The sequence below is a fragment of the Gekko japonicus genome, unplaced genomic scaffold (assembly GCF_001447785.1).
Source record: "Gekko japonicus isolate JY-2015 unplaced genomic scaffold, Gekko_japonicus_V1.1 scaffold1420, whole genome shotgun sequence".
NCBI classification, from domain to species: Eukaryota; Metazoa; Chordata; class Lepidosauria; order Squamata; family Gekkonidae; genus Gekko; species Gekko japonicus.
This window is the reverse complement of record NW_015162525.1, coordinates 324,366-338,594: the sequence shown is the minus strand read 5'-3', so window position 1 is coordinate 338,594 and position 14,229 is coordinate 324,366. Positions and strand designations below refer to the sequence as shown.

At 46.5% G+C, this 14,229-nt stretch overlaps 1 protein-coding gene across 1 annotated transcript in view; it reads left to right on the top strand.

Annotated features, from left to right (window-relative positions):
• Positions 1–14,229, top strand: part of NUP153 (nucleoporin 153kDa) — a 56,088-nt gene that overhangs the window by 24,334 nt on the left and 17,525 nt on the right. Inside the window, exons 12-16 of the mRNA XM_015406267.1 lie at positions 200–329; positions 1,266–1,403; positions 3,651–3,743; positions 9,209–9,299; positions 12,610–13,233. Coding sequence (XP_015261753.1) covers positions 200–329; positions 1,266–1,403; positions 3,651–3,743; positions 9,209–9,299; positions 12,610–13,233 — 1,076 coding nt within the window. The remainder of the gene's footprint in view (positions 1–199; positions 330–1,265; positions 1,404–3,650; positions 3,744–9,208; positions 9,300–12,609; positions 13,234–14,229) is intronic.

The following is a 14,229-nucleotide window of genomic DNA, read 5'->3' as shown; positions in this document are numbered from 1 at the left end:
AGATGTCTCCTGCAAGTCTTTGTGGGTTCCACGTGTTACATATTTGTTGCAGTCAACAGGTTGCTTCCGTGTGGATCTTTTTTTATTTTGGTTGGTTTTGTTTGCAGGGTGAGTTGACCTTACCTTTTGTTTTGTTTGCAGGGTGAGTTGACCTTACAAATGCTATAAAACTATAGAATGTGTATTGATTCTCTACTAGGACTGTCTCGAGCCCTAAATTCAGTACTTCTACATCCAATGGATTGCCTCCAGCGGCTGGAAGTGGCGGCGGCAAGATGAGGCGGGAAAGAGGTGTCCACTACGTATCAAAATCTGCACGAGAGGAGGAGGTAAGAATATTTCTTACTCTGCAGGGTGAGAGCAGGCACCGATGTAAACGGTGAGATGTATGTATCTCTTTAATAGACTATGGGCAGGTTTGAGCTTCATACCCCAAGCCAGTTAATCTAGGAACTCGTTAAATGCTGACCGAAGTTGTGTTTCACATTCTTGTCACATTCTCTCCCGGCAGTGTGTTGGTCATTAAAATGAAGTCGTTCAGAACTTGCTGCAGTAGATAGAGTGCAGGGCTTGAGGCCCGGGCTGTAGGAGGCCAAACCACTGTTTGGGTTGGAATGGGAATCGTTATTAAAACTGGGGGATCCATATCTTGGTGCTGTAGCAAGGGCAGCATGCAAACTCCCGCTGGTGCATTTGATGCTGCTGGGTCCAGATGTACACCAGCTGAAAGTCATTGCTTGGAGCCTGTTTGGGAGGCGCACACGGCTGTTGTGGCTGCTCAGAAGAAGCCTTTGGTTTTGCTGCTGCAGCCAGAAACAGAGACATGAGCTGTAAAGTAACAATGTCCTATATTATGCAAACTTTCATGCACTCTGACGTTTTTCTTTTCCTATTCATTTTTTTAAAATGGTATGACGGATCCTTATCTTTATCCTTATCCTACTGCTCCACAGAGCAAAGAGTATTCATTTATTCATTATTCATTCATTTATTAAAATACTTATACCCTCACATTTCCCTTTGGCTCAATTTTGAAGCCTTCCTTCAACTTAATGGGCTCTCTGACTAGAGGACGAGTGGCTTAAGTTGGAGGAAAGCTACCTGGAGGACAGTTGCATACAGGCCAGTATTTCAGTGCTTCCGTTCAGAAATGTTTCATAACAGGCAATGTTGCTTTTATCTTTTCTGTAGAACTGGGCTGAGTCGGGGTGGGATATCCCTTCTGTTGAAACCGGAAAAATAACCTTATAACTGTACAATTTTAGGAGATGGAGGTGCCGGTACTACCAGAAATATCTTTGCCCATCAGCACGTCCTCATTGCCAAACTTCAGCTTTGGCCCTCTTTCCAGTACTACTGCTTCGACTTCACCTGTCAGCTCTGCACAATCAGTACCTAAAAAGGTAATTTCTTTTTGAAGGTTTTGCACGCTTTACTCTCCTATGTCCCCACCATCCTGCCTTTTACCGTCCAGTTGACTTAAATTGTCAACTTTGTCAGAAATATCTTTGCCCATCAGCACGTCCTCATTGCCAAACTTCAGCTTTGGCCCTCTTTCTAGTACTACTGCTTCGACTTCACCTGTCAGCTCTGCACAATCAGTACCTAAAAAGGTAATTTCTTTTTGAAGGTTTTGCACGCTTTACTCTCCTATGTCCCCACCATCCTGCCTTTTACTGTCCAGTTGACTTAAATTGTCAACTTTGTGAGCACAGATGCCAGTTCAGACCTGGGTGTGCTACACTGACCTGCATAATCATGTGAGGAAGGCCTCCTTGTTTGGTGCAGTCGGTTTTTAAGTGCTAAATTTATCTGCATGCCAAGCAAGCTTTATTGTCTTGTTTCCACAACTGTAAATTAAAGTACCAGGGAGATAAGCTGAATCCTATTAAGTGCTACAGTATTTGATGTGTAAGGAAGTTGAAGAATTATTTCTTCATAGTTTTGAGGTACTGTATGAGGAGAGGAAAGCAGATGCTTTCCCCCACTTTTGGCAGAGTCGCTAACAGTCACAGTGGCTGAAGTATTAGCAGATCAGAAATAGAGGAGGCATTGATGACAACTATTTTCATATCGCTGTAAACACTGACGCATATGTGGTTTGACTCTGCTTTTAAAAAAGCGGGCCAGGATTTAAAGACATGCGTCGTGCCCCTGACTTGCCTTTCACAGTTATACTTCTTATTACAAAACAGTTAGAAATGCAGTCATCCAGATAAATTAATGCAGTTGGCTGTACTCGATCCAACAGTCTTTCATTCCAATATGCTAAAAGTAAAATGCATCTTTAGACAATTTTTTAAAATAAAAAAAAATTATTTTACAGCAGTTGCTCAAGCATGTTATTTTTTTCAAGAAAGCAGCTGTCCAGATTTCTCTCTGTAGCAGAACATACTGAGAGCCTGCTGGTTCAGACCAGTAGTCCATCTAGTTCAGCATTCTGTTTCACACAGTGGCCTACCGGTTGCCATGGAGAACCAAAAAAAACCAGGACATACAGGCCAAGGCCTCCCCCAATGTTCCCCCTGACACTGGTTTTCAGAGGTTTGCTGCCTCTGTGTGTGACAGTTCGCTCTATTCACCATGGCCATTGATGGACCTCTCCCTCCATGCACCTATCTAACCTTCTTCTAAAGCAGGGGTGTCAAACATAAGGGCCGGGGCACAGAACCGGCCCATCCAGGGCTCTTATGTGGCCTGTGAGCATCTATGCAAGGGAGGGAACAGGAGACTGTTCAGAGGGGGAGGTGGGCAGAGAGCACTCCGATTGTGGCTTCAGCGTGGCAGAACAACCTCGTCTGTAGCCGTCAAGCAGCATGGGAGTGTCTGCCCAGTGCTGCACCGCTGGCTCTCCAGTCCATCCATATGGGTTTTCATTTGGAACCTCCTCCCAGCCCACGGGGCCTTGCAATGAGCATGCATCAACTCGGAGCTTACCAGCTGCTGTCCTTTATGCAGTTTATATCTCCGGTACCTGGCATTACGTTTTATGGCACACACGGCCCGGCCCGATGAAATGACATTTATGTCAGATCCGGCACTCGTAACAAATGAGTTCGACACCTCTGTTCTAAAGCCATCTGTGCTCGTGGCCAGTGTTCCCTCTAAGCTGAGTTAGTGTGAGCCAGCTCATAGTTTCTTAGCTTCCAGCTCACACTTTTTTGTCTGATCTCAGGAAGGATGGCTCCAGAGAGAACTGATTTATGCAGCAGCCGAATTGCTTGCTCACAACTTTCATGCCGGTCGCTGACAAAGTAGAATTTTTGCTCACAAGACTCCACAGCTTAGAGGGAACATTGCTCGTGGCCATCACTACGTCCACTGGCAGTCAATTCCACAGTTATTCATTGAGTAAAAAGAAGTATTTCCTCTTGTCTGTCCTGAACCTGTTTCTGAACAATTTCGTTGGGTGCCCCCAGGTTCTAATATTAATAAAGTTGGAGGATCTGCTTTTTCGAAAGCCTCTGAAACATGTGAGGGGTGGAGTGGTGGCGGCTGGGGCCAAAGAAACACAAGCTACCTTGGTCATGCATAAGTCATCTGGGCCCCTTCCTAAGCTTTAATGTGTCTGTTCCCTGCATCGTTGACCAGCAGCAAATAAATCCCTTCAAGAGAGCTATTCAAAATCTTAATTCTTTTGAAAATATCAGGTGCAACCAGCCAGTAATGCCAGCAGTCCTATCTTCAGATTTTCATCTCCAATTGTAAAATCCACTGAAGCAGAAGTGCTGCCTCCCGTGTCTGTGAGTAAATAATGCATGTGTAAAACTTATAATAAAAGACGATGGTGTTAATGTAGAGAGAAAAGGACACAGATATTAGTATTCCAAATCGGTGTCCTCTATCCTATCAAAGAGCTCTCAAAGAAAGGGGTTGGGGATCAGATCTATCTTCGACGTGGTCTCTGTGCTTCACACCCATGGGATCTAGTGCGCACGCGCTGGATCGATTGGCGTTGTAGCAAACTCTTTAACGGATTTTCGCTCCCAGACCCCAGGCATGCGCAGGAACCCCACTGCGCATGCCCAGAGGGGAGGGCGCGGACATCCCGCCAGTTCCTTTTTTACCGCCGCGTTGGAAAGACCTTTCTTTCGTCGTCTGATCGGTTCGCTATTTTTGGCCTTTGCCTCACAGCTCTTCGGATTTTTTCCTCACTTTTCGTCCCTTTTCTTACTATTTCCTTGTTTGTTTACCTCAGTCTGGCCTTTGGGCGCCCCCCCCAACCCCTCCTTCTTCTCTCTTTTTACTTCGTTTATGGAGAAGAAGTCGGGATTTTTCAATCGTTGCAAGGGCTGCGCCACCTGACTGTCACACCCTTTGCATTTTCTGTTTGGGGGAGTTTCACCGACCAGAATCTTGTTGGCTCTGTGCCAGGTTTTCGAGCTACGCGTCTTAAAGTAGCGCTACTTGAGTTGGCTTTAAATCCTCCCTCAGCGATGGAATCAGACAGAGACCATCCACGTCGACCTCTCCGGCATCGAGGCCTTCCTCCGACATCGGCCAATCGATGTCGAAGCCTCCGGAATCGAAGGCACGATCTTCTGCTTCCACTCCGGTGAAGAAGCCGAAGGCCAGTAAGGAGCATAAGTCTGCAATCGAAGGGCCCCCCCTAAGTCAGAGAAAGTGGTGTCTGCACTGGGTAATGCACTCTAACGGCTGTATCGGCATCGGAGACCCATGCGCCTCCACCCATACCGACCATCCAACTCTTGGACTCCCCTATACATCAACTTGAGCGTCCCTACTCCGATATCGAGACGGTGGAGCTCCTTAGTCGCCCTCCGGGCGCAGAGCGTTCTCCTTCCCCATCACCGTCGTCGACATCGATGGTGTCAGAGACTCTCGATATCGGTATGAGTCAGAATCGACGCATTTCCAGCACCACGCAGCGTCACCCTCCACGTCTGCTGGCGGAACCTGTCGATACTGATGAGTGACTTTATAGGAATCGCTCACATGGGCACAATCCTGTTTTGTCTCCTGGTCGTTCCCGATCCAGAAGTCGATCTCCCTGAGTCTTTATCCCCTCACCACCACCTCTGTCTTGGGATCACCACCAGCTGAGGTATCTCTATGGGGCCTATCCACCGTCTATGCCGTGGTTGACTCCGGCAGGCTATTCCGACTGTGATCATTACTCAACCCACTCCGTCCACAGATCAAGGTCGCCGCACAGGTCTCGACCTTTAGCATCTCTCTCTCGACCTCCGAACGAGGATTCTTCTCAGCATAAACCGGAACTCTGTTGTCCTCCCAACCCTGTCGTACCACCAAAGGTTTTTAACTACTCAAACTGAAGTCACTCCGGTTCAAATGCCAGATCAGGAATCCTCTGATCCTGCAGAGTGGGATTCTGATATGGAGGCCTCAGAGGCTCACGCCTTCCCTGACCACAAGTCTCTTACCCAAGCTGTCGCAGATGATCTACCAATATCCCCATCCGACAATCTCACTTCTTATGCAGATCTTGTCAAAGGACTGGCACATTCTCTAGGCCTCTCAGTCGTTCAACAGCAACCACAGGTTACAGATGCTGTCTTCGATATCTTGCAACTTGACACCTCAACTACAAGAGCACTGCCCATGTCCACAGTCCTCTACAGAGCAGAAAAAACACCATGGGAGAAGCCTTCGTCAGTCACAGTGTCAACAAGACGCCTGGACCACATGTATAGAGTCCAGGAGACCGGAGCTGAAATTTTATTTCCCACCCACAACCAAACTCGTTGTGGTAACTTCTTCGTCTAGGTCCAAACGAACACACTCTGCACCTTCTGATAGAGAGAGTAAGAAATTAGAAGCATTTGGAAGACCCTTCTACTCCACGGGAGCCTTAGCCGTTAAAACCACAAATTACTTAGCCTGCATGAGCAGATATCAATACACTCTGTGGGAAAGGTTTTCTGAACTCCTGAGTCATCTTCCCGAAGATAAGCTTCAGGCAGCCAGAATCATTCAAAAGGAGGGCATGATACTTGCGAAGCAGCAAATCAACACTTCCAGCAACTACGTCGGTCCTGGTCTTTGCCAAGTTGAAGATGTGTCCATTAAAACTATGGTTTATTCGCGAACTTGACCCAATGAGAAACACCCACACCACCGTCTTGACCCCACCTCCCAATGTACAAGTCTCCTTACTTTGGTGGACTGTCCCTTCCAATCTATTCCAGGGAGCACCCTTCCATCCTCCATCACCCCAAACTACCCTGACCACAGACACCTCCCTGTTGGGCTGGGGTGCTCACAAGATGGGTATCTGTATCGGAGGCAAGTGGGACACTCAGAAACGAAAGAGGCACATAAACTTCTTGGAACTGCTTGCAATACAGTTTGCTGTCGCCAGTTTCCTGCCTCTGATCAAGGGGAAATGTGTTACGGTCCTCACGGACAACACCACTGCCCTCAGTTATGTCAACAAACAAGAGGGCACTGTCTCCCTACATCTTTGCAACCTTGCCATCCAGTTGTGAAACCTCTGCATCACCCACAACATCTTCCTTGTCGCCACCCACATCCCAGGTCACATGAATGTGCAGGCAGACCACCTAAATTGAACAGGACTCAGTCTCCACAAGTGGGAGATAAATCCAACCTATCTTCTTCCACTCTTCCACAGGTGGGGAGTTTCCCAAGTCGATGTCTTTGCCACCAGAGTGAATAAAATATGTCCTCTGTTCCACAGCCGAGTTGCCAGGGATCCACAGTCTCTAGGGGACGGTCTCCTCTATCCGTGGTCCAGGGACCTTCTCTACCTTTTTCCTCTGCTACCCATGCTTCTGAGAGTGGTCCGCAAAATCATCAGCAACAGAGCGGACTGCATCCTAATAACACCGTGGTGGCCGAGGCAACCATGGTTCTCAACCATCCTCGGTCTGTCAGCAGGGGTCTACCACCAGTTTCCTCTGGCACAGGACCTCCTCTTCCTGTCCAGCTCCCCTCCCCTGTACCACAACGTTCTACAGATGAAGTTGATGGCTTGGAGAATAACGTCAACAGCTTTCCCACCCACTTGGTAAATGTTTTGCTAAATGCAAGAAAACCTACTATGCGAAAGTCGTACCATTACAAATGGCGAAAATTCTGTTCCTCCTTGGGTGAGGAGGCCCCTCGAGCCACCTCCGCTGGTCTCGAGAAGGTTTTCCAATTCCTCCTGTCCCTCGCTGACTCAGGACTTTCACATTCATCATTAAGAGTTTATCCGGCCACAATTTCGGCCTACCATGTTCAAGTTGAGGGATCCACACTGTTCTCGCATCCGTTTTCTAAATGTTTTTTGAAGGGACGGTTGCACCTCTAGCCTCCCATCAAAACTCCTGTCGTTCCTTGGGACCTTCCCTTGGTCCTTCGTCAGCTCACAAGGAAACCCTTTGAGCCACTTGCAACTTGCGATCTAAAATTCCTCTTGTGGAAGACGGCTTTCTTGGTCGCTGTCACCTCAGCAAGGCGAGTTGGAGAAATAATGGCTTTCAGACACGATACACCTTACCTGTCTTTTTGCCAGACGGTGTCTGCCTTGTACCTGACATTTCCTTCCTGCCAAAGGTAGTGTCAGAGTTCCACCTACAGGTGGAGGTCTTCCTCCCAGATTTCTTCCCTGCTCTGGCATCCTCGGAGGACAGACTGTTACACACATTGGATGCAAAACGTGCGCTTCTGTTCTACCTCAACAGAACCCGTCCAACGAGACGAGACTCCCAACTGTTCGTTTCTTATGTGCCAGCAAGGCTGGGGACTCGCATCAAGGCTCAGCACCTCTCAAAGTGGATTGCGGGTCTCATCCGCCTCTGTTACCTGATTGCCAAACAGCCATTGCCTGACCCTATCAGGGCCCATTCAACCCGAGCTGTTGCGGCTTCCACTGCCTTCCTCCAGGGAGTACCCCATACGGACATTTGCAGAGCCACTACATGGGCTACGCCTAACACATTCATAAGGTACTATGCCCTAGACGTCCGAAAGATCTCTAATACCAACATGGGATGTCACATCTTATCCTCGGCTTCGCAGTAAGGGCCTGCCAGCACCCTCCTCCAGGTAGGACACTGCTCGCTAATCTCCCATGGGTGTGAAGCACAGAGACCACGTCGAAGATAAACAGGTTGCTTACCTGTAACTAGTGATCTTCGAGTGGTCATCTGTGCATTCACACCACCCGCCCTCCTTCCCCGCTGCTGTCAGCTTCTATATTTTTGAATAGGGGTTGATTCGTGGCCATTTGAAGGAACTGGAGGGATGTCCGCGCCCACCCCTTTCGGCATGCGTGGTGGGGTTCCTGCGCATGCCCGGGGTCTGGGCGCGAAAATCCGTTAAAGAGCTTGCTACAACGCCGATCGATCCAGCGTGTGCGCACTAGATCCCATGGGTGTGAATGCACAAATGACTACTTGAAAATCACTAGTTACAGGTAAGCAACTTGTTTTTCCCATTCCCCCTAGCATTCAGTAGAGGTACATAATACCAAGAAATCATCCATTTTAGTTTTTTTATAAGCTGGGTGGCCATTTGGTTCCTCTTTATCATCCATGTCTCGTAGTCTTTTCCCTCTGCCCATATCTGTAACTATTTCCAGCCATCAGGAAAGGATATAATGTTTAAGCCTTGTTTGCAACACAGAAAATAGTTTCTAGCAGTTTTTCTGAGTTATCTTGTTTTCATTTAAGGCAGGAAGTTTTCAAGGTTTAATTGGTGGCTGGGATCTCTCTGGTATTGTGTAAATAAAATAGTTAAACGAATAAAATAGGGCCGGCACGATTGCCAAGGCTGTGTTCATTAAACAGCTACTGAGGCTATAGTATTAAAAGTTGGTATAAGATAAAAATTGGTATAAGATAAAATATAGAACTTGCAGAGCAGAGTGTCTTCGGCGTGGCTTCCCTTCCTCCTCCCCAAATTATAATTTTGCAAGATGAAAGATCCTTGTGAATAAAATGGGAAAAATCAAGCGGAATCACCTCCCATTTCCACTGGCAGACTTCTGTTAGCAAAATTTGGAAGCACTTTTGTCTCCTTGCTGCTTTTGTTCATTTTGAAGGCGAGTCTTTTGATCCTCAGCAAAAGATTTTCAGAGAACGCTTTATAGGAAGGAAAGGAAGATCCGCTCCACCAACTCCATTAAATTTTCTCATATACTCATAAGATCCAGCTGTTGGCATTTACTAGATGGACAAGCTAGACTGTGTTCTCACATTCAACTTTTTTTTTTTGCCAGATTGGCGGCTTTAAATTTAGCGTCCCTGTGGCAAAATCATCTGAGCCTTCAGGACCGAAGGATACTCCAGTTATGCCTCTAATTAACGCAGGTAATTAACTTACGCAATTAGGAAGAAAAATCTTTGACAGAGAAAGAAGATCACCTAGAATATTTTAGCAGCTTATTAATGTAATGTTTTATTATGTTGTAGTTTTTAACTTGGGCTTGTTTGGGACCAGCTGAGCCCAAGGTCAAAATTACAACACAGTTGCTGCAAATCACAACACCTGCAAACTTCAATGTACCCTAGACTAAAAACTGGGTTCACTCTTGAAAGTCAGTCAAAATAGAAAGATCTCAAGTTTGCTAGAGGAGGCTTAGGCAGAGTGTCTTTGCGGTTCTGCAGCTGATTTATCACTGGCGGAAGTGTTTGCAGATGTCAACTCCATCACTGATTGGCTGGGACTTGAAGAAAAGTCTCATCTGAAGGTTCTGATATCTTGTGGACTAAAGAATAACCTCTTGAGAATTTACAGCAGAGGGGTAATCCCATTTTCCTCCTAATCCCTTAGCGGACAGCTCTCCCTTAGTGTCAGTTTGGCCCCCCCCCCCCCCCCCCCCTTGGTCCCCCCCCTCCCGTGGAGGTCCTGTGGAGGTACCGTGGAGGTTCCATGGCAAGGGAGAGGTGCTGATCACAGGACAAGCTGGCGCGCAACGAAGAAGCGCGCGCCGCGGCAAACTGTTTTGTTTTTGTGTGTACACGACGAATGCGCATGCTCCGTTGGGTGCGTGTGCGCATCCACAGAGACGTGGACAAAAAAACCCCACCTTATTTGCAAGGGGACATGGGTGGGCGCCGGATGACACCGGAAACGCGATCAGACGCCCGCCCTTGCCCCGCAGTTTCTGGAAACTAGTACTTTTCGGCTGGAAGCCTCGGTTGTGCCACGGGAGTGCTACGCTTCCCAGATGTGCTGGTGAGATCGCGCCCGGAAACTCCGCCTGTTTTCCATCTCACTTCTGTGGCTTCTGTTCCGTGTGACCGCAGCCATTAATTAGCAGGCAGCATTGCATATGTATGAACTTCCAAGAATTTAACTTGAATAGTCAAGCTGAAAGTGAGCCTTTAGTTGATGTTAAGGCAGTCCAGGGGTGTAATGGGATTTGTAACCATTTCAGCCGTGACTAATGCTTATTGTATATTATGGAGAAATATAACAAAGTTTGAGTCCAGTGGCACCTTTAAGACCAACAATTCTGGGTATAAGATTTAGTGTTTCTGGTGACAAAAGCAAATCCTCAGAATTAAACTTTGTTGGTCTTAAAGGTGCCACTGGACTCAGACTCTGTTCTGTTGCTTCAGACCAACATGGCTACCCACCTGAATCTACGGAGAAATATATACTTCAAGTTCCTCCTATTTCCTTTCCCAAGTATGAAAATCAACAAGTACACGAAAAACCCCTGCAGCTCCCCCCCGCCCCCCAAGGACAGAGGGCAAAAAATATTTTGTGGTACTTTTTATTTCAAATATTGGGTTGGATCTAGTGCAGAACTTCCCACCTGCACAGGCAGAAGTTCAAGAAAACAACTGTAGCAGCTGCTTATTGTATCCCTACTTGCATTTCCACTCGTGCTAGATTGAACCTAGCAGCTTCTCCATTCTGAAAATGGCTCTCTAAAGTACAGTATGGGAGGGGGCAGAGATTGTTGCACAAGGTCTTGTGCATACCCATCTGCAAGCAGAACAACACTATACAGGCCCCGGTCACACGAGCAGGAAACCGCGGGGGGAAGCGTGGCAGTGTGCCCCGGGGCAAACTAAGGCGCCGTTACCTGACCAGACCTCCCGTGGAGGTCCCGTGGGAAGGGAGAGGTGCCGATCGCAGGACAATCCCGCGCGCAAAAACGAAGCACGCGGTTCGGCAAACTATAGTTTTTTTTCTGTACAGCACGACTGCGCATGCTCCGTAGGGTGCTTTTGCGCATCCACGAAGACCTGGGGGAAAAAACTTTTTCGCAAGGATGGGAACTTGGGCGGGCGCCGGATGCCACCGGAAACGCGATCAGATGCCCGCCCTTGCCCCGTGGTTTCCGGATACTAGTACCTCCAAGGTACTAGTTTTTTGCTGTGTGGTTTCAGCGGGAAGCCTCGTTTGAGCCACGGGAGTGCTACGCTTCCCAGACGTGCCGGTGAGATCGCGTCTGGAAACTCCGCATGTCTTCCGTCTGACTAGGGTGGCTAATGTTCCGTGTGACCACAGCCATAGATTTCTTTTTCTGTTTGCGCATTATTGAATCCAACCTAAAGTTTATGGAACTTAAGGCAAGTGTTCTTTGTGTTTGTTTTTGTACCTCATTTAAAAAAATTCTTTGCAGTTTTCTGTGCATGTAAATTGCCATCAAGTCGCAGCCGACTTACAGCAACCTCGTAGGGTTTTCAAGGCAAGAGCCCAAGGCTGTCTTCCTGCTGCCTACTAATTTGTTCAAGTGCAGCTAAAACCACCTGTATCATCATTCTAGCAGTCCAGTTAGCAATGTTTTTTCATGAGATACTAGGTTGTTATCAGAATTGTGTGTATGGTACAACCTTTGAATTTGAAATCTGTTTTATATGCTGCATTTATATTGCAAGCTATCTAAGGCTTATAATTTAAAATTACAAAGACAAGATACAAAAAAAAAATCAATGAAACAACAGAGTTCTCGTATGCTGTTGCTGGTCTTTTCTAAAACTGTTGACTTGAACTCCCTGGCCTTGATTTTCTCTCTTTCTTGCCTCACCTTCCAGGATACCCTCCAGTACACATCCTTGTCCATATTTCCAAGTACATGCACTTAGGTTAAAGGCATGTCTTCCCCACCCATTCATAAATAAGTTTTTAAGCCTGCTTTTGGAGAAGTGTGTTGTACATGTCTGAGTAAATGTGTCTTGACAGTTCCAAGTGTGCCAGTGGGAACTCCTGAGCAGAGCTTTCCAGGTTTGCAGTGCAGCTTCTGTGTTGCTGCCCTTCCTTCCCTTCCTTCTTTAAATTGATACAAATAATTCAATCAAATAGCACACATATCTAATTAAAAAAATGGAACTGGGCTAATATTTCTGCCTCCTTCCCTACAGTCCTTGCCAGAACATACAGAATTATATGAATGCCTAAACACTGCAGTTAGAATAAGCTGTTCTTTGTGTGTTACAAACAACTTGGACTCCTATGAACAGTCTGAAAACAGCCTCATGAATCGTACTATATGAGAGAGGATATTAAGCAGCTAAGTTCACTCAGTGTGGATGTTCGCTGTATGTTAGTGGTTCAGCAAGCATTTATTGAACTGGTAACGTTACCTCCCAAGTTTGTTAGCTCATCTTGTAAAAGAAAAAGCTTGTTAGGAATTCAGGCTGCCTTTTCTTTTCCTTTTCTTAGGCTTTGCGTCTCCATCCACTTACTCCTCATCGGCTACTCCACCTGTCACAGCAAGCACAGTAGTTTATACAAGGCCGGCCATAAGTGGCTTTTCTGCAGCTGCTTCAGGACTTGGAGATACTTCAAAACAAACGTCAGCATATTGGCAGTGTCAGGCATGTCTGGTGGAAAACAAGGCGACGGACAGCAAATGCATAGCCTGTCAGACAGCAAAAGTGTCAGCCTCAGACGGTACTAAACACCCTGGTACTTTGACTCCGAATATCGCCGTCAAACCAGCTGTTTCTACAATAGGGACGCAGGGCTTTGGAGATAAGTTTAAGGCAGCAGCCGGAAGTTGGGACTGTGACACTTGTTTGGTTCAGAATAAACCGGAAGCTACAAAATGTGTGGCCTGTGAAACACCAAAACCTGGAACAGGAGTAAAGCCAGCTCTTGTCTTACCTGTGGCCACGGAAAATACGACGACGGTGTCTTCCTCTTCTAGCTACATGGATACATCAGTCACTTTGGGATTTGGGGACAAATTCAAGAAGCCAAAAGGTGCTTGGGAGTGTTCTGTGTGCTTAGTGACAAACAAGGCAGAGGACAGCAAATGTGTAGCCTGTCAGTCTGACAAACCAGGTGAGCTTGCAGCATTTGGAGAGAAAAAAACACGTACACACACACGCATCCCCCCCCCCCCGTTTGAACATTTTATCCTGCACTGAAAACCAGTATAGGATACATCTGAAAGTTTCCTGGAATTTTAAGATGTAAGAGCAAATTGTGAAGTCTGTGTTGCAATATCTGTCCTTTCTTGCCAGTATATAGTGTCCAAGCCCACATTATATGTTGGTGAGCAGATTAGTAAATGTACTCCTTGGCAAGTTTTGCAACTTAACCACCATGTTCAAGCAGTGTCACAGGTTGAAGGCAAACGGGGAAGATTATAGTATAATTCATTGTGTATGATTATTTTTAAAATTTTTCTATAACAGGTTGTTATGCTACATTATCCCTAAGCCCATGGTGCAGTGAGAATAAGAGTTAATGTCATCCTCACCTCTAATGGCATTTGTTCAAGCAACTTAGTCTTTCATGAACTCTTTGTTTGATTTTCTTGATCTCTGAGAAGCCCATGTTAATGGGCAAGTTGCCTTCCTGATATGATTTTTTTTTTTGATAGTAAAACATTTTACAGTGCAGTTGTAAACAGATTAGCACCCTTTTAGGTCTGTTTATTTCGATAAATGTCCCACAATTATAAGTGATCATTGCCTCTGGAGCAAATGGCTACCTTGGAGGGTGGATTCTATGGCGTTATACCCTCCTGAGGTCCCTTCCCTTTCCAGTTTCCAACCCAAAATCTCCAGGAATTTCCCAACCTGGAGTTGGCAGCCCTACATATTGGAAAAATTGGAAATGGTCTGTGAAGTGTGTTGGAAACCTTTTTTAAAAGCACACTGAACTAGGTTTAGGAGATTAGAATTACTTCTGCCAGTTTTATTATCAAGTTGTCTGTGTGACTTCTGCCACCGAAAAAGCAGCTGTTGATTATATTCACTTCTTTATACATACTGGCAGGTACTTGACATGTGGTGTTTGGACTTGATAATTATTCTGTAATTTCCCCCCCCC